Source organism: Thamnophis sirtalis, unplaced genomic scaffold, assembly GCF_051295495.1.
Source record: "Thamnophis sirtalis isolate CommonGarterSnake01/CBP01778 unplaced genomic scaffold, rThaSir2_p1.2 scaffold_2, whole genome shotgun sequence".
Taxonomy (NCBI): domain Eukaryota; kingdom Metazoa; phylum Chordata; class Lepidosauria; order Squamata; family Natricidae; genus Thamnophis; species Thamnophis sirtalis.
In genome coordinates, this window is record NW_028261382.1 from 9,187,431 (window position 1) to 9,206,147 (window position 18,717).

The 18,717-nt window shown below is 43.9% G+C and overlaps 1 protein-coding gene across 1 annotated transcript in view; it reads left to right on the forward strand.

Moving 5' to 3' along the window:
* The window catches only part of GALK2 (galactokinase 2), a 50,718-nt gene that overhangs the window by 14,191 nt on the left and 17,810 nt on the right, over positions 1–18,717 (forward strand). The window contains exons 5-7 of the mRNA XM_087704220.1: positions 3,925–4,071; positions 11,857–11,955; positions 13,629–13,781. Of these exons, the coding sequence (XP_087560346.1) occupies positions 3,925–4,071; positions 11,857–11,955; positions 13,629–13,781 (399 nt within the window). The remainder of the gene's footprint in view (positions 1–3,924; positions 4,072–11,856; positions 11,956–13,628; positions 13,782–18,717) is intronic.

Here is an 18,717-nt window from a genome sequence, read left to right on the forward strand (position 1 = left end):
TATATGAAATTATTTTTAAAACCTAAGACAGCCTCCCGTGGCACAATCTGTTTATATTAAACTGAGCACATTAGCCACTGGAAAGAAACATCCTGCCCAGGCCCCATAAATAAAACGAAGCAAAACAGAATTTAAGAAAAAAAAAACCTTCAGTTTTGAGTCAGAGGCTTCGTCCTCACTCCATATACATATTCCATAATAAATGTGAAAGTTTGATCCATCTTCAAAGGAACGTCTGCTAATCCATTTCTGGTTAACAATCTGATGGATTTTACCCTGTTGGGAAATTGTCAGAGGTGGCCTCATAGCAAGTAGTTTTGTGTGCCTAAAAGGAGTTTTTTTTAAAAAAAAAAAATTGTGGGCAATTTAGTGCACAGAACGTATTTAACTTGAGCTGTCTTCTTCGGTGGGTGTTGCAGGAATCTTGCTGTTGTTGGAAGTATGTCAAGAAGGTTGAAGGGGACTCAGTCTTTCTAAAACAGATCAGGCCTTCTGCAGATTGCCAGTATTTCTTAGTAATATAAGCATGTGCAAACATAAGAATTTTGTGGTACTGGATTCGATCAGGATTGCCAAACAGCACTGAATATATTAACCTTTGGAATTCAGAGGATCAGTTGAGTAGAGTTAAAGCCAATTAATAGACTGGGCCTCCAAGGTTTTCTCACCAAGTGATTGAAACCTCAATCACTTTAAGATTTCGGTTCCCAGAATCCCCCAAACAGCTGGCAATAGAATAGAATAGAATAGAATAGAATAGGAGAGTTGGAAGGGACCTTTGGAGACCTTCTAGTCCAACCCCCTGCTTAGGCAGGAAACCCTACACCACTTCAGACAAATGTTGTCCAATCTCTTCTTAAAGACTTCCAGTGTTGTAGCACTCACAGCTTCTGGAGGCAAGTTGTTCCACTGATTAATTGTTCTAACTGTCAGGAAATTTCTCCTTAGTTCTAAGTTGCTTCTCTCCTTGATTAGTTTCCACCCATTGCTTCTTGTCCTGACTTCTAGTGCTCTGGAAAATAGGTTGACCTAAGTTCATGCATGTCTCTTGTTTAGTTCATCAATGACAAGATTATATAGAAAGTAAAATGGAGAACAACTGATATGGACAATTAATACAAATGAAATATATACAATATTTTGCTTATGTTACATGATCCATGGTGGCGCAGTGGTTAGAGCGCAGTACTACAGGTTCCTTTTGCTGCCTGCCGGCTGCCTGTAAGTTGGTAGTTCAAATCTCGCCAGGCTCAAGGTTGACTCAACCTTCCATCCTTCTGAGGTGGGTAAAATGAGGACCCAGATTATTGGGGGCAAGAAGCTGACTCTGTAAACCATTTAGAGAGGGCTGTAAAGCACTGTGAAGTGGTATATAAGTCTAAGTGCTATTGCTAATCTGCAGTACTGCACTCTAACCATCTTCCTTCCTTCCTTCCTTCAATTCCCTTTCTCATTCTCCTTTCTCATGGTGCAGTGGTGAGAATGCAGTATTGCAGGCTAATTCTGCCCACAGTCAGGAGTTCAATCCTGGCCGGCTCAAGGTTGACTCAGCCTTCCATCCTTCCGAGGTCGGTAAAATGAGGACCCAGATTGTTGGGGGCAAATAGGCTGACTCTGTAAAACCGCTTAGAGAGGGCTATAAAGAGTTGTATAAGTCTAATGCTATTGCTATTATCCTGCAATTTGCAATCAATTTCAGCTCAGTGGCTTATCTTGGTCTTTCATTATAAAAATGCCTGCCAACAACTATATCTGTTTTCCAATTGTAGTATTAATTATCCACTCTAGGTTCATGTCTGTAGTTGATTTTATTGTTCAGCCCCCAGAAAGCGCCACACAATTACAATGTTCTCAAAAAGCTATCTTCAGGAAATATATGTACCCCGATGATTGTATCTAGGCATCCAGCCATTAGACTCAGCTGCAGGTTTTATGCTGCATTTCTTTGGATGCCGAGTGTAACACATTTTTCTACTTAATTTGACAGTTCATATTTAAATGACTTAAGTCACATTGGGAACAAAAATCAGGCAGATTGATGGGAAAAAGGGAAAGAGCACCATGCAAGTTGCAGGCGATTTTCAGGAAATCACATGAGAAAATTTCCTCGAAATTCCTTTTAAAATAGAATCCCACATCCAGGCCAAAACAGCTTCCACTGGTTCCATTCCATCTGCAATGCTAATAAAAATAACAATCTGATATACTTTTCTTAGGGATCAGAAATACACGTCAATTCCTCGCAGAGCAAGTGATTGCGGTTTTCCAAACCTTTGAGGTCAGAGAATGTAAGAGCTTTTTATCTTCGGAGCTCACAGGGAGAGAAACAATGCAGCCAAAATTAGGGAAGAAATGGTTTTATGGAATGACGCAGTTGATAAGAGCAAAGTTGTAAGGAGGAGAGCAATGGCCATCATGCTTCCTGGCCGAATTAAAACAGACACAAAGGGTCACGTTTTAGGCCTGACAAGGCAGCCTGGACAGCAATTACTGTCTTCTGGATAACCACTAAAATAACTTAAGACATCTGAAGAGCAGATCTCTAATCTGTGTTAAATTGGCTGCTGAGTTTAACTCGGGCAATAGTTCAGTTTTTCGGCTTTTCTAATAGCCCGTGGAACGGTTTGTGAATTTACAGCATCCTAAAATAACTGATTGCACAGCATCTAGTATCCATTTTTACTTCTCCTTTGGAAAAATAAATAAATCCCTAACCAGCAGAACAACAAAGCGTTCCTAAGACCACTTGAGGTATTCAGAAATGAATACAGTCAGTCCCAAAAGTGCTTTTTTTTCAGGAGGCAACTGGACTTTCTTGTTTTTTTTTTCTTCTGAAGATGTTTCGCTTCTCATCCCAGAAGCTTCTTCAGCTCTGACAGCAGAGGCGGTATTCAGCCGGTTCTGACCACTTCTGGAGAACTGGTAGCGGAAATTTTGAGTAGTTTGGAGAACTGGTAAATACCACTTCTGGCTGGCCTCGCCCCCCATCTATTGTCTGCCTCCCGAGTCCCAGCTGATCGGCTGGGTCTTCTTTTGTTGCCCTGCATAGGAGAACGGAGCTGGAAAGCAGATTAGTGGGGTGGGGAGGGAATGGAGATTTTATAGTATCCTTCCCTGCCACACCCACCAAGCCACGCCCAGAAGCCACGCCATGCCCTCCAAGCCATGCCCACCAAGTCACCCCATGCCCACAGAACCGGAAGTAAAAAAATTTGAACCCCACCACTGTCTGACAAGATAAGGGGGAATGGAAGGATATATATTCCTTCCAGAAAGCTAGTCATTTGCATCCTTTTAGAGGGTAGTTGAGGCCACTTGGAGGTTTATTTGTGTCCTGAGGGTCACCTGAGTGGTGCTCCTGGTTCCTGTAGTCTGCAATTTTTCCTCTGGAAATCGATTCCTCCTCCCACATCATTCAAAGGGTGTTCACCCCAAATTGTATAACTAAAAGTCTGTAGAGATTCTCAGTCATCCAGGTCATGGTTGTCTCAAAGTTGCTTTTTCAGGAGGCAACTGGACTTTCTTGTTTTTCTTTTGAAGATGTCTCACTTCTCATCCAAGAAGCTGCTTCTTGATTCAAATTACTAGCTGTCTGCAAGGAATATAAATCCTCCCATTCCCCAATATCCTGTCAGAAGAAGCTTCTTGGATGAGAAGATTCTTTGCTCCGGCTTGCACAAAGATCAGCTGGCCCATGGTTGCATACCCTGAAGACCAGCTGGTCTTTGGGTTTCCCGCACTCTGGCTTGCACGAAGATCAGATAGCTGGTGTGCATGCACGCCCGTTCCAGTTTGTGCCGAAAAGGTTCACCATCATTGGCTGAGGACGTCTTGTAGTACAAAAACCAGTTTTCCTTGTCCCACGAAGAAGACAGCGGTTTAGTTCTTCTGAAACAGTGAGATCGATTTATCTTGTCTTTTCAGGATCACTTCAATCTGAGGAATCCGAGCGGAATTAATTGCCTCGTGGAAGGCACGATTCCTCCAAGCTCCGGCTTATCGAGCTCCAGTGCTTTGGTCTGCTGTGCGGGACTCGTGACTCTCATGGTCAACCACAAGTTCCTTTCAAAGGTAAGATGGGAAGGAGGACCAGGCTCTCCAGCGGACCGTTAAAAATGGAAGCTGGTGAATTGACGTAATTTTTTTTAAGAAAGAAATTCTCGAAAATGCGAATTGTTTCCGCGTTTAGTAGCTGGGGAGTTTATCTTTGAAGTAGACCGATGGAAATTTTGAGAGTGCGTTGTGGGGTCTGACTCCAAGGGCCGTTGAAAATGAGACGGTTACAATAATTATTTGTATTCTTTCAAGGGTTCCTCCGAAACGCAATGCAAACAAATGATAAATAAAAAGGCAGTAAATATTTAACCGCAAATCTAGTCATGTTTTGGATTCTCCCTCCCCCCCTCCCCCGGGGGGGAACGAATTGCCCTTGGGTGGATGGAGGATAGAAGGTAGAGAAGAATCTAGCTGGAGCAGGTTGTAGGGTTGATGGCCCGTTGTAGCCTTCAACCTTCCAGTGTTATTGAGATGAGTTTCTCATCTCCCAAAGGTTCTGTTCAACTGGACTTTCTTGGTTTTTTTTTTGAAGAGTGTTTGTCCCAAAAGACATTGAGAGTCTCAATCATCCAAGTCATGGCTGTTAAAAACCAAGAAAGTCCAGTTGTGTTTTGAACAGATTCTATTCTATTCTATTGTATTCTATTCTATTCTATACTATTCTATTCTAGATCTGGCCCACAGGGGTCACATTGGAAACAATACAATACAATACAATACAATACAATACAATACAATACAATACAATACAATACAATACAATACAATACAATACAATACCAGAGTTGGAAGGGACCTTGGAGGTCTTCCAGTCCAACCTCTTACCTAGGCAGGAGACCCTATACCGTTTCAGACAAATGGCTATCCAACATCTTCTTAAAGATTTCCAGTGTTGGGGCTTTCACAACTTCTGGAGGCAATTCTGTTCCACTGATTAATTGTTCTCACTGTCAGGAAATTTCTCCTCAGTTCTAAGTTGCTTCTCTCCTTGATTAGTTTCCACCCATCGCTTCTTGTCCTACTACTCTCTAAGCAGTTTACAGAGGCAGCCTCTTGCCCCCAACAATCTGGGTCCTCATTTTAATGAACTCGGAAGGATGGATGGTTGAGTCAACATTGAGCCCCATCAGGGTTGAACTGCTGGCAGTTGGCAGAGTCAGCCTCCAATACTGCATTGTAATCACTGCACCACTACAGCCCTTCCTTCCTTCCTTCCTTCCTTCCTTCCTTCCTTCCTTCCTTCCTTCCTTCCTTCCTTCCTTCCTTCTCAAGCAATAGCATTTAGACTTATTGCAATAGCAGTAGACTTATATACCGCTTCATAGGCCTTTCAGGCCTCTCTAAGTGGTTTACAGAGAGTCAGCATATTGCCCCCAACAATCTGGGTCCTCATTTTACCCACCTCGGAAGGATGGAAGGCTGAGTCAACCCTGAGCCGGTGAGATTTGAACCGCTGACCTGCTGATCTAGCAGTAGCCTGCAGTGCTGCATTTAACCACTGCGCCACCTTGGCTCTTGGCTCTTGCTTTCCAGCCCCCTCGAAGCGATTTGCAGAGTCAGCCTCTTGCCCCCAACAATCTGAGTCTTCATTTTACCCACCTCGGAAGGATGGCTGAGTTTGACTTTGAGCTGGTCAGAATTGAACTGCTGAACTGCAGTCAGCTGGTGGTCAGCAGAAGTAGCCTGCAGTATTGCATTCTAACCACTGGGCCACCGCAGCTCTCTTATTTAAACAATGCTCACTTGTTTTAAACAAACAAACATACAGGGGGAAACTGATTTGCACTCAGAAAGTAGCCACCCCAATTTACCTTCAGCCAAATATGTATGTTTTGAAAAAAGATGCCCGCATCTCAGTAAACCCTATCACGAAACACCATCAATTCTCAGACCGGTAAAGCCACCTCCTGACCTGGACAAACTCTTGGGAATTAGAACTTTTACATACTGGAAACTCATTAAAGAACAGAAAGCAAGAGAGCTGGAATGATTGGCTATTACTCACAATTATCCTAGTTTACAGAAGAGAAGTCACAGAGGCCAAGGAAGTTAGCCTTCTGCCAGGATGACACAAGAAGGCGATCTGGAGACTATCCAAAGATCAGCCACAAGACTGGACTGAAATTAAGCAAGAGGCCTCGAACCTTGAGCAAGAAACCTTTAACAAGAGAGGGTTACCAAACCGTCTCTGATCAGGAGCTCGGCCCATGACCTATATCAGAATACCCCACCTGACCCCAATCCTTACAGGATTAGCCCCGTAAAGTGGAAAAAAACAAAAGGATATTTCTTCCAACAACCGGTTCTCCGAACTGCTTAGAAAGTTACCAACCGGTTCTCCCGAATAGGTGCGAACTGGCTGAATCCCACCACTGCAGCCATGTCAGTTGAAGTCCAAAAACTCTTCAAAATTGCCAAGATTGGACAATCCTGGTCCGGTAGGTGTGACAGCAGCCAGCACATGGTTAATTGGGGAAAGGTGTTTCAGTCCTTGACTCACTATAGCAGGGATGTGAACCTTTTTGGCACCAAGTGCCCAAACTGGTCCGGGCATGCACCAGAGCGCCGGAAAACCGAAGACCAGCTGGCCGGTGTGCTCCAGAAACCAGAAAATCAGCTGGTGACGGTGCATGTACCCACAGAGACGGCTCTGTGTGCCATCTCTGGCATGTATGCCATAGATTTGCCATCACACACGATAGCATCCCTTTCCTAGAGCCGAGGTGGCGCAGTGGTTAGGGTGCAGTACTGCAGGCCACTTCAGCTGACTGTTATCTGCAGTTCAGTGGTTCTAATCTCACCGGCTCAAGGTTGACTCAGCCTTCCATCCTTCCGAGGTGGGTGAAATGAGGACCCAGACTGTGGGGGCAATATGCTGACTCTGTAAACCGCTTAGAGAGGGCTGAAAGCCCTATGAAGCGGTATATAAGTCTAACTGCTATTGCTATTTCCTTCCAAGTGGAATTTGGCGTTGTAGTCAAAACAGAACTAAATCCCTCTCATTTTTTAACCTACGGGAAAGGCAGGGTTTTATGTACTGAGCTTGTTCATGTCCAAGGAAAATAATGAGTACAAATATTGAGAGTACGCTTTGTTTTGAAAGCTCAAAAATGACCATTAAAAGCAAAGGAGTTGAAATCAGTAAAAAGGGGCTTGTTCGAAACAGGATAATGCTGAAAACTGGCCGGCTTTGTTAATGTTTGTGACCATATTTAGTGTGTATTGGGGAGAGTGGGAGCCGTTTTGCAGAGCGTGGCACTGTTCTTGATAATGTTGTTTTTTCTGCTCTTCTAATTAGATATTTTCTGATTAAACGTTATTTCATTGCATAAACATAAAAAGCCTAAACACAGCCCTCTTGTATAACCACCAATCATAAACATTCTTAGTTCATGTGCTGTCAATCTGGGATTAATAGCTGCCAACTGATACAAACATCCGGATTATATTTGCTAAAATCAAGTGTCCAACTCTTCAGCAGAGAGCTTGCCTTCGGGAAAGGTGAGGGAGGCTGTTCACAGGACACAGAATAACCGAGTTGGAAGAGACCTTGGAGGTCTTCTAGTCCAACCCCCTGCTCAAGCAGAAGAGCCTATACCAGGGGTTTCAAACGCGTTTTCATTGAGGGCCACATCACAGTTGTGTCTGACCTCGGGCGCCCGGGGTTAGCATAGCCAGGGTGGGCGTGGCCAGCTTTACGTCACTCATGTCAGGGGCTCCTGTGGTGGCCTGTGTGCTCTGGCAGTAAAAACAGGCTTCCGAGCTCCATTTTCAACTGTGACGGCCTCCTGCAACCCCCTGCTAGTGAAAATGAAGCTCAGGAGGGGCCCCCGCAGCCCCTGGGCCTTGAATTTGATATCCCTGGTCTATACCATTCTGGACAAATATCTGACCAATCCAGTGGTGAAATTCAAATTTTTTACTTCTTGGTGGGCGTGCCAGGGGAAGGATACTGCAAAATCCCCATTCTCTCCTGATCAGCTGGGACTCAGGAGGCAGAGAATAAATGGGGGCGGGGCCAGCCAGAGGTGGTATTTGCCGGTTCTCTGAACTACTCAAAATTTCCGCTACCGGTTCTCCAGAACCTGCTGAATTTCACCCCTGGTCCAAAATCTTCTCAAATACCTCCAGAGACAACAAGCTTTCCTCACTATTCCATTGTCCAGCCTGAAGCCATTTTGAAACATCTTCACGGCTGTTCCAGCTATGCTGGTTGGAGCTGGTGGGAACAGGAAGGGGGGGGGGAATAGAGATAGCTGGGGACTTGCAGCCAAAATAAAATTCTTTCTCCTGGGAACCGAGGGCATTCTCACCAGGTGTTGGGGAGGCATGGACTGAAATCAACTGGGGTTGGGGTTGTGACCAGATTGGACCATGTGATGGAGATGTGGACTGGGAAGAAAGATCTGATTTTTAATGTGGGTGAGGAAAACCATGGGATCTTCAGAGTTGGGTTTTCACCAGATGTGCCAATATGACTTGCCTAATAATTCTGTACTTTGAGGAACACCTAAGCCTCAGAGGTTTGATTGTGTTTGGTCTAATACTTGGGACCCTGACATCCATTCTAGCTAAATCCCATTCCACCTAGCTAAAAAACAGGGCCCATCTAAGAGATTTGGTTGTCCAAGCAAAATATTATGTTGTCCACTGAAATCATAATATGCAAAATCTGCCACATGAGAGAGCTGCTTCATATTATCTGGTGGTGATAAGAACAACTAGGTGTAGCTTCAGTGTATATCATGCTTCCTAAGACTAACCATTTTCTGGAGATCATGGAAACAATCTTTAGCTAGCTTGAGAGGAACTCAAATCAGATTTTCATGACTGTTGTGAAAGTGGCTTATCGAAGGCCACCATGAAGTGGCTTAAGAGATGGTCTACTTCTTCAACAAAGACATGGATCCAAAATGGGGGGCTTTATTGTTTCGTAAAGATCGTTGAAAGCCTTCATAATTCCCCCCCCCCATTGTAGTCTCACCTCCAAGCTAGCATTAACATTGAATTCTTTAAATCAACCTCGATGTATCACACTAGAAACATGTCCGTGTTTACTAAAAAAGAAACCACAGTGAGTCAGTGCAACAGTAGACAAACAAGGGGAAACCTTTTCCATTAAGCATGACATTGATTAGATAAATATTTATCTTTTACTATTTTCTTAATACTTAATACGGACGCCGTGGCTCAGTCGCTAAGAGGCTGAGCTTGTCAATCAGAAAGGTCAGCTGCTCGATGGTTCAAATCCCTAGCACGGCGTAACAGAGGGAGCTCCTGTTACTTGTCCCAGCTTCTGCCAACCTAGCAATTCGAAAGCACGTAAAAAACGCAAGTAGAAAAATAGGAACCACCTTTGGTGGGAAGGGAACAGCGTTCGGTGTGCCTTCGGCATTTAATCATGCCGGCCACATGACTACGGAGACGTCTTCGGACAGCGCTGGCTCTTCGGCTTAGAAATGGAGATGAGCACCACCCCCTAGAGTCGGGGATGACCAGCACATATGTGTAAGGAGAACCTTAAACTTTATCTTTACCTATTTCTCTTAAATACATTTAGAGATGGTCCTGGAATAGAAGTCCTAGTGACGAACAGACTAAAGTAAATACTGCCCGCTCATCTATCAAGCAGAGATTAGAATTCTGCAGTACATTATTAGCCCTTTTTTTTTGAGTTTACCTCCAAAAGAGCACCGATGGAGATACAGTCTCTTTTTGTCTTCTCTATTAAAAACATCTGTTGGATTTGGACAGTCACGGTGTGTGTGTGTGTGTGTGTGTGCTTCCAATTCCACTCACACATTTTCTGAAGGATTTCTACACATTTCAAGTTTTTTAATCCCCTTTTTGACAGTTCTATCTTCTCTGCTAAGAGTTTACGAGGGAATTGACATAGCTGAAGGAGAGTTGTGAAACCGCTCTGTCGGTTTTCGCCGTATTTGCGAGCCCTTCGCCCCAATTAGGCGGCTCTGAGCTCTCGTATTTTTAGAGCTGAATTCTGTTTTCGGTGCCTTGATGGGGAAAAAAAAAGTGGGCAGGCCTGCACATTCCAAGCGAAGGATTTGTTGGCTTTATCTTACAACATGTACTGGATAATGTCTCCTTGGTTATGTGCTGTAGCTTAAATAGTCACAGCATCAAGTCGAAGTTCAAGAAATTGGTGGTGTGAAGAGATCCCCCCCCCCAAGAGGAGAATGTGATTAGAAAAATACTACCATGTTTTCCCAAAAACAAGACAGGGTCTTATTTTCTTTTGACCCCTGAAATAAGCGCTTGGCCTTATTTTTGGGGAGGTCTTATTATTTTTGAGGTGCAGGAGGTGGCGAGCATGGTCACCTCATGGCTGCTGCTGTGTTGCAATATTTTTAGGGAGGGCTTATTTTAGCGCATGTGCTCAAAAGCCTGATTGGGCTTATTATCCAGGGAGGTCTTATTTTCAGGGAATCGGGGTAGAATGCTCAGAAATGAATAGACTGACATTGGCTATTAAAGAGAAAGAACGAACTGATTATTTTACAACTTGGGAGTCATTTTACTGATGGTTAGAGAATAGACATAAGAATTAATACTAAAAGAAGCTGTGTAAAATATAGAAAGTGTATCAATAGAGTTGAATAGATCATGAAGAGGTTTGTTATAGTATTAGATATTTAAGGTATTGGAAATTAAGCTAAGAATAGATTAAATAATGAATACGGTTGTAAGTTTTAATTGTTGGCACAAAATATTTCTACCCAGACGACACACTGTTTAATGAAAAATGGATTGTTAATATAAAAAAAAAACCTTTTAAATAAAAAGGAATCGGTGGTGATTGGCTAAGGCTGACATGGTGGTTTGGACTCAGAAAGGCAAGAAAACCTAAATAATTACCCCCTAGCTCCAGTCTTGGATTTCTCTGTGTATAATTTCCAAGTATTCCTACTGATCTTTTTGGGGGGGAAGAGTGCTTTCTGATGTAATCCACCACAAAGGCAACTGGGAAAAATTCCTGGAAAGGACCTCTTATTCAGACAGTATATTAGCAAATGCGGTTCCACCACAAAACCGCGTTCGACTAAAGGGCGCTCGACGAAACCGCGTAGCTGACATCATCACAGGGCGACAACAGCGCGGAGACAGAAGCACACTGTAAGCGCTAAACCTAAAATTAACACCTAAACCTAAACCTAACCCCCCTAAACCTAATCCTAACCCTAACCCTAACCCTAAACCTAACCCTAAACCTAATCCTAACCCTTAACCTAACCCTAAACCTAACCCTAACCCTTAACTTAACTCTAAACCTAACCCTAACTCTAACCCTTACCTTAAGTTGAATCGGCTTGCTTTCAAAGCGCTATTTAAAGCGCCCTTCTTTCTCCGTGCTCGCTGTTGTCGCCCTGTTGATGACGTCAGCGACGCGGTTTAATCGGGCGCGCTTTAGTCGAGCGCGGTTTTGTCGTGCCACGAGCAAATGCTGCTTAAGGGTCTTTCAAAGAAACTGCAAGGTTTCTTCATCTCTGCCAAATATTACTTAAATTGGGTTATGCCGTCCGCAAAATTGGACAGATATTACTTTGTCTTCTTTTATTTTAGTTTGGTTCGTGGCACAGTCGGCCAGATGATCAGACTGGAGTTGGCATTTTTTGTCTACCTATTGATTCCTTATTATTATTAACTATCTGATAATCCAGCGTTGCCCTGGTATTTATTTAGGTAGATGCGGGTAGACTAAGACCACATTGCAGGCTAGACCTGGTCCATGGGCCTTGATTTGACAGCCCTGCTATAAACTCTCTCTGCCTTTGTGCCCCATAGATGGAACTGGCTGATCTGTGCAGCAAGAGCGAACGTTACATTGGCACCGAAGGAGGCGGCATGGACCAGGCCATCTGTTTCCTGGCAGATAAAGGAACCGTATGTACCGCCTGAACCATTCAGGAAAGTGCTCAAGAGATGCTTTGGGATAATTGACACGATAAGGAAATAGGCAACCGAGCTGAAATAAATGTGATGTTATCAGGAGTGGGGAAATGTAGAGTGTCATCTTGCGCTCTCTCATAATTGGGCACATTTAAGTTTTGCAAGGTGGCTCAATGGCTAAGACGCTGAGCTTGTCGATCAGAAAGGTCGGCAGTTCAGCTGTTCGAATCCTCAACGCACCGCGTAACGGAGTGAGCTCCCGTGACTTGTCCCAGCTTCTGCCAACCTAGCAGTTCGAAAGCACGTAAAAAATGCAAGTAGGAAAATAGGAACCACCTTTGGTGGGAAGGTAACAGCGTTCCGTGCACCTTCGGCATTTAATCATGATGGCCACATGACCACAGAGACGTCTTCGGACAGCGCTGGCTCTTCGGCTTTGAAACGGAGATGAACACCGTCCTCTAGAGTCGGGAACGACTAGCACACATGTGCGAGGGGAGACTTTACCTTTATCTACATTTTGCAGGACTTTCTGATGTATCCTGATTAAAAATCCCTTTTGACTTATTGTAAGTCAACTGTATGTATTCATGTATGTTGCTGACCTGGTGAATTCTGTTAAATTACGGTGACTATCAAGTTTGTCAATTGTGGAAAGTAAAAGAAAATCAAATCAGAGGAACATTAATAATATTCTGGATGACAAAATTGAGAAGTGGGGAGGGGGGGGAGAATGTGCTCAGATTCAATGAGTAACTTTGTACCAGTGTTCATAAGTAGTTTAGTTTGGTTGGATGTTAGTTTTTCCTTTACTAATTTGAGATTCCCTGAGACAAAGGAGAAGAAATCTCCCAGCTGTCTGTCTGTGTCTGTGTGTCTGTATCTGTCTGTCTGTCTGTCTGTCTGTCTGTCTGTCTGTCTGTCTGTCTGTCTATCTATCTATCTATCTATCTATCTATCTATCTATCATCTATCTATCTATCTATCTATCTATCTATCTATCTCTATCCATTTTCCCATTATTGTACATAAGTGCTTTGTCAACAGTGTATTGTCTGAGTTCATGCACTTTCACAAAGTAATACCAGTCATATTGGTAACAATAGTAATAATAATCATAGGTAAAAGGTAAAGGTTCCCCTTGCACCTATGTGCTACTCACTCCTGACTCTAGGGGGCGATGCTCATCTCCGTTTCTAAGCCAGTGCTGTCCGAAGACATCTCCGTGGTCATGTGGTGGGTATGACTAAAACGCCAAACGCATGGAACGCTGTTACCTTCCCACCAAAGGTGGTTCCTATTTTTTTCTACTTGCATTTTTACGTGCTTTCGAACTGCTAGGTTGGCAGAAGCTGGGACAAGTAATGGGAGCTCACTCTGTTACACAGTGCTAGGGACTCGAACTGCCGACCTTTCTGATCGACAAGCTCAGCCTCTTAGCCACTGAGCAACGGTGTCCAATAATAATCATAGTAGTGATAATAATAACACTTGCTTATGTGTAATAATTACCTTTCATCGTTTACTTTTACATAACAATAACCTTTTATCTTCTAATTTCTACCTCTTTTATCTAAAAATGTCCCAAGCTAAAGGGGTTGATTTATTGATCCGAAACACAGCCAGGCTACCAGTTGAAACTCCTCTCTTCCTCTTCCTCTCCGTAGGCGAAGCTGATAGAGTTTAATCCTCTGAAGGCCACTGACGTGAAGCTTCCAGGAGGAGCCGTTTTTGTGATTGCAAACAGTTGCGTTGAAATGAACAAGGCCGCGACTTCTCATTTCAATATTAGGGTGATGGAGTGTCGTCTGGCTACAAAGGTACTGCATGGCTTTTATCAAACTCTAATGAAACCATCACCCAAGTATGTGCTGGCTGGAACACCCTTCCACTCTACCAGTTGTTGCTTTATTTTAACACCAGGTCAGGTGCTGCCTCAAAGGGCATGTTTATCTCTCCGGGAATCTGGACTCGGGCCATAGAGACATGATGGATGGAAGTTGGGATGGAATTCAGCCCATTTGGAGAGCAGGCTAGGAAAAGAGAAGAGAGCCTGGGAAGGAAGGAAGGAAGGAAGGAAGGAAGGAAGGAAGGAAGGAAGGAAGGAAGGAAGGAAGGAAGGAAGGAAGGAAGGAAGGAAGGAAGGAAGGAAGGGTCTTTCTTGAGACGGTGCTTCTCACGCAAGGAGAGCCGGGGGAATGTTTTCACAGAGGAACCGAAAAAAAAGAAAGGCAATGTTAGCAATCAGTTTCTGAGACTGGTGTTAAGGAGCACTTGGGGCGAAAGGTTTTAGCAGGAACAAGGACTATGTACCTGATATTATGTAAAGGTTATAGTAAGCTGTCCAGTAAGAGAATTGGGCTTACTAAGAAGGAAGGAAGAATGTTATAAAAGAAGGGTGCATGTTATAAAAGAATATATTACAGATTAACAGAGTTGGAAGGGACCTTGGAGGTCATCTAGTTCAACCTCCTGCCCAAGCAGGAGACTTTACACCATTTCTGACAGATGGCAGTCCAGTCTCTTCTTGAAAGCTTCCAACGATGGAGCTCCCACAACTTCTGAAGGCAACTTCGGTTCCATTGGTTGATTGCTCTCACTGTCAGAAAATTTCTCCTTATTTCTAGGTTGAAACCTCTCCTTGGTCAGTTTCCATCCATTATTCCTTGTCTGGTCTTCAGGTGCTTTGGAAAATAGCTTGATCCCCTCTTCTTTGTGGCAACCCCTGAGATATTGGAAGACTGCTCTCCTGTCTCCCCTGGTCCTTCTCTTCACTAGACTACCCATGCCCAGTTCCTGCAACCGTTCATCAAATGTTTTAGCCTCCGGTCCCCTAATCATCCTGGTTGCTTTTCTCTACACTCTTTCTAAAGTCTCAACGTCTTTTTTATAGTGGGGTGACCAAACCTGGATGCAGTATTCTAGGTGTTTGTCTTGCTAAGGCTTTATAGAGTGGAATTAGTATCATGAGGGATCTCCAGAGATTGTGCTACCTGAGGAATCCTCATGTGCCAGTGCTTCTTTTACTTATTTATATCCCACCTTTATTATTTTTACGAATAACTCAAGGCAGCAAGTTATTTTACAATAACATTCATTCCCCTTCTTATTTCCCCCACAACAACAACCGAGACAGAGAGGGAGGGAGGGAGGGAGGGAGGGGGAGAGGGAGACACCCAGCTGGCAACTGGACTTTCTGGTTTTTCTTTGAGGGCGTTTCTCTTCTCATCCAAGAAGCTTCTTCAGCTCTGACTGGATGATGGGGAATTGTTGTCCCTATTATACCAACCTCACCGGCTCCTTCTCTGTTCAAACCCTTTGAAAGAAACTCTTTCAATTAAAAAAAAGGGATCAGATGAGAATCCGCCGTGGTATGAAGCAAAGCATTAACCCCCCCCCAGGCGTTTCCCAAAGGTTGCTGCGCCAATTTGGATTCTTGGAGTTGTTTTAGCAATCTCATCAAATTACACTTTCCTGGATTCTTCAGGATGGGGAAGAGATGAGGGGTGGGGGGTGGGGGGAACAGGCAAAACAGTTAACTGGAATGAAAACGATATAAATGCGTAGCCTTAAGAATGTGGTTCCCATCCCAGCTTACAGCCTGACAGCCATATCCAGGCAGAAACGCCAGAAAAGAGGAACATTATCTTGGCAGCGAAAGGCTGGCCGGGAAGAGGCGTCCAAACCTTTCGCCATCGTTAACTGCCAGGAAATGCCTTGCTCTGGAGTCATGATTATCAAATGAAGTGCAAGAGAAAGTTTGACCAAGCCTTAACATTAAACAAAAAGGGGGGGGGAAGGAATACCGTTGCTCTCAGAAGACGACTCTGTGTCCCCCTTGAAGTCGCTTCGTGCAAGCGTAGGAGAAGCCCTGCATGGCGTCGTCCCTCTAATACGGTTTTACTTCGTAGTAAAGTAAGGGTAGAGGAAGAAAATTGGGGCTTTGGTTCCACCGTTCTTATAACTACACCGGGCTTGGTATCTTATGCTTTTTGTTGGTTTGTGCTTTGGAGCTGGTGCTGAATTCTGACGGCTGCCTAGACGGATCCCTGCCGTTTTCTTGGCAAGATTTCAGAAGCAATTTCTCATTTCTCTCCTCCTTGGGCTTGAGGGACGATGACCAACCCAAGATCCCCCATGTGGTATTCACTTACTTTCCCGACCAGGTCGCGAGTGAGAGCGCATGCGCCCCGACGCCGCATGCACACAGCTGTCTGTGCATGTGCTTTGCTCGTGCACGCGGCTTGCAGGCATGCACACGGCTTGAAAACATGCCTAAATAGGATGGCATAGATCTGGGGTGGGTGGGCAGGCCCACCTGTGATTTCAGCCAAACTGGCTGAATACGACGTCTACCCCAGCTGTCATTAGTGCCCAAGGCAGGACTAGAACTCACAATCTCCTAGTTTCTAGCCCAGTGCCTTAGCCATTACACCAGACTGGCTTTTCCTGGGCTTTACCTAGTAGTTTTCAATTTGTCACTATTATCTCCATCAACATCCAGAAACAACTTTATCTATCTATCTATCTATCTATCTATCTATCTATCTATCTATCTATCTATCTATCTATCTATCTATCTATCTACCTACCTACCTACCTACCTACCTACCTACCTATCTATCTATCTATCTATCTATCTTGCATTTGTGCTGATAAATAAATAAAGGAAGACTAGTATAGATCTATTTCAAGCTATTTAACTCTCATCAGCTAGCCATACCTTTACTGGGATTCGAACCTGGGCTGTATTACACATTAGGCAGTTATATTAGCCACTAAGCCACAGGCTCTCCTCCTTTATCAGCTAATATATATATATATATATATATATATTATAAATATATATATTTATTTATTTATCAGCACAAATAAAAACATTATATATATATATATATATATATATATATATATATATATATATATATATATATATATATATATATATATATATATATATATATATATATATATATATATACATACACACACACACACACACATACATACATACATATATATATATATTTAGGGTGAAGGTTTACAGAAACTAGACTCTTTTCAACGTGTAGCAAGGAATCGACCAATTTGCCTCCTTTAGGCTCTCACAGTTGTAGAATATATTGCAGTCTAGCCACTGCATGGTGGTGCAGTGATTAGAATGCAGTATTGTAGGCTAAGTCTTCCCACAGCCGGGAGTTCGATCCTGACTGGCTCAAGGTTGACTCAGCCTTCCATCCTTCCGAAGTTGTTGTTGGGGGCAAAATGCTGACATTATAAATCAGGGAGGGAAGGAAGGAAGGAAGGGAAGGGAGGGAGGGAGGAAGGAAGGAAGGAAGATGTGGTGGCGCAGTTAGAAGGCAGTATTGCAGGTTAACTCTTCCCACAGCCAGGAGTTCGATCCTAACGGGCTCACCGTTGTCTCAGCCTTCCACCCCTCAGAAATCAGTAAAGTGAGGACCCAGATTGTTGGGGGCAATAGGCTGACATTATAAATCACATAGAGAGGGAAGGAGGGAGGAAAGAAGGAGCTGTGGTGAGGAAATGGTTAGAATGCAGTATTGCAGGCTAACTCTTCCCACAGCCAAGAGTTCGATCCTGACTGGTTCAAGGTTGACTCAGCCTTCCAGCCTTCAGAGGCCAGTAAAATGAGGCCCCAGATTGTTTGGGACTTTGTAAACGGCTTAGAGAGGGCTGTGAAGGACAATGAATCAGCATGAAGGTCTAAGTGCTATTTCTATTGCTAGAGAAATGAAATCCAAAGCCTTAAGGAAGATATATGGGGATTGACCGTTTTAATTTCTTGGCAGAGCTGAATGCCCAATAGCGCACTCAATTTTTTAGGGGCTGAGAGTGACATTTACCTTACCTGGCAGCGCATCTGTCTGAACTGACTTTGGGGGAGGCTTCCTAATTGGATTTAGGATTTAGGATTTTACTTTATTTATATGCCGCCCTTTTCCCTGGGGGGACTCAGGGCGGCTCACAATCTAGGGGGAGGGAAGAACAAAGCAAGATACACACATAAAGACAATACATCATTAAAAGCGCAACAGTCATACTCTTCGGGTGGGGGTTAAAGTCTTTAGCCCTAGGCCTGTCGGGACAGCCAGGTTTTAAGGGCTATGTGGAAGGTCTGGAGGGTGGTGAGGGTACGGATCTCCACGGGGAGTTCGTTCCAAAGGGTCGGAGCAGCCACCGAGAAGGCTCTCCTCCGGGTAGTTGCCAGTCGACATTGACCGGCTGATGGGATTCGGAGGAGGCCTAATCTATGGGATCTTATTGGCCTAGTGGAGGTAATTGGCAGTAGGCGGTCTCTCAAGTACCCAGATCCAATACCATGAAGGGCTTTGAAGGTGACAACAAGCACCTTGAAGCGCACCCGGAGATCAACAGGCAGCCAGTGCAGCTCACAGAGGATACGTGTTACGTGGGTGAAACGAGGTGCACCCACGATCGCTCGCGCAGCTGCATTCTGGACCAGGATTGAAAAGGAAAAAAAAAAAGTAAACCAGCCTCAGGAAGGTCACTCGGGTGGCACCAAAAGTAATTAATGTTGTAATAATTAACACGGAAAACAAAACGGGGTGGTGGTGGGGTGGTGGAGATAAACAGAATCGGACTAAAACAGAAAAGACTAGCAATTAGACAGCCACGGTAGCTCGAATGCATTAATCATATTAATCTTCCTAATGTTTTCCCACCCTCAATATATAGCTTTATTCTTTTTTCCAGCTTAAAAAAAAAAGACGGAAG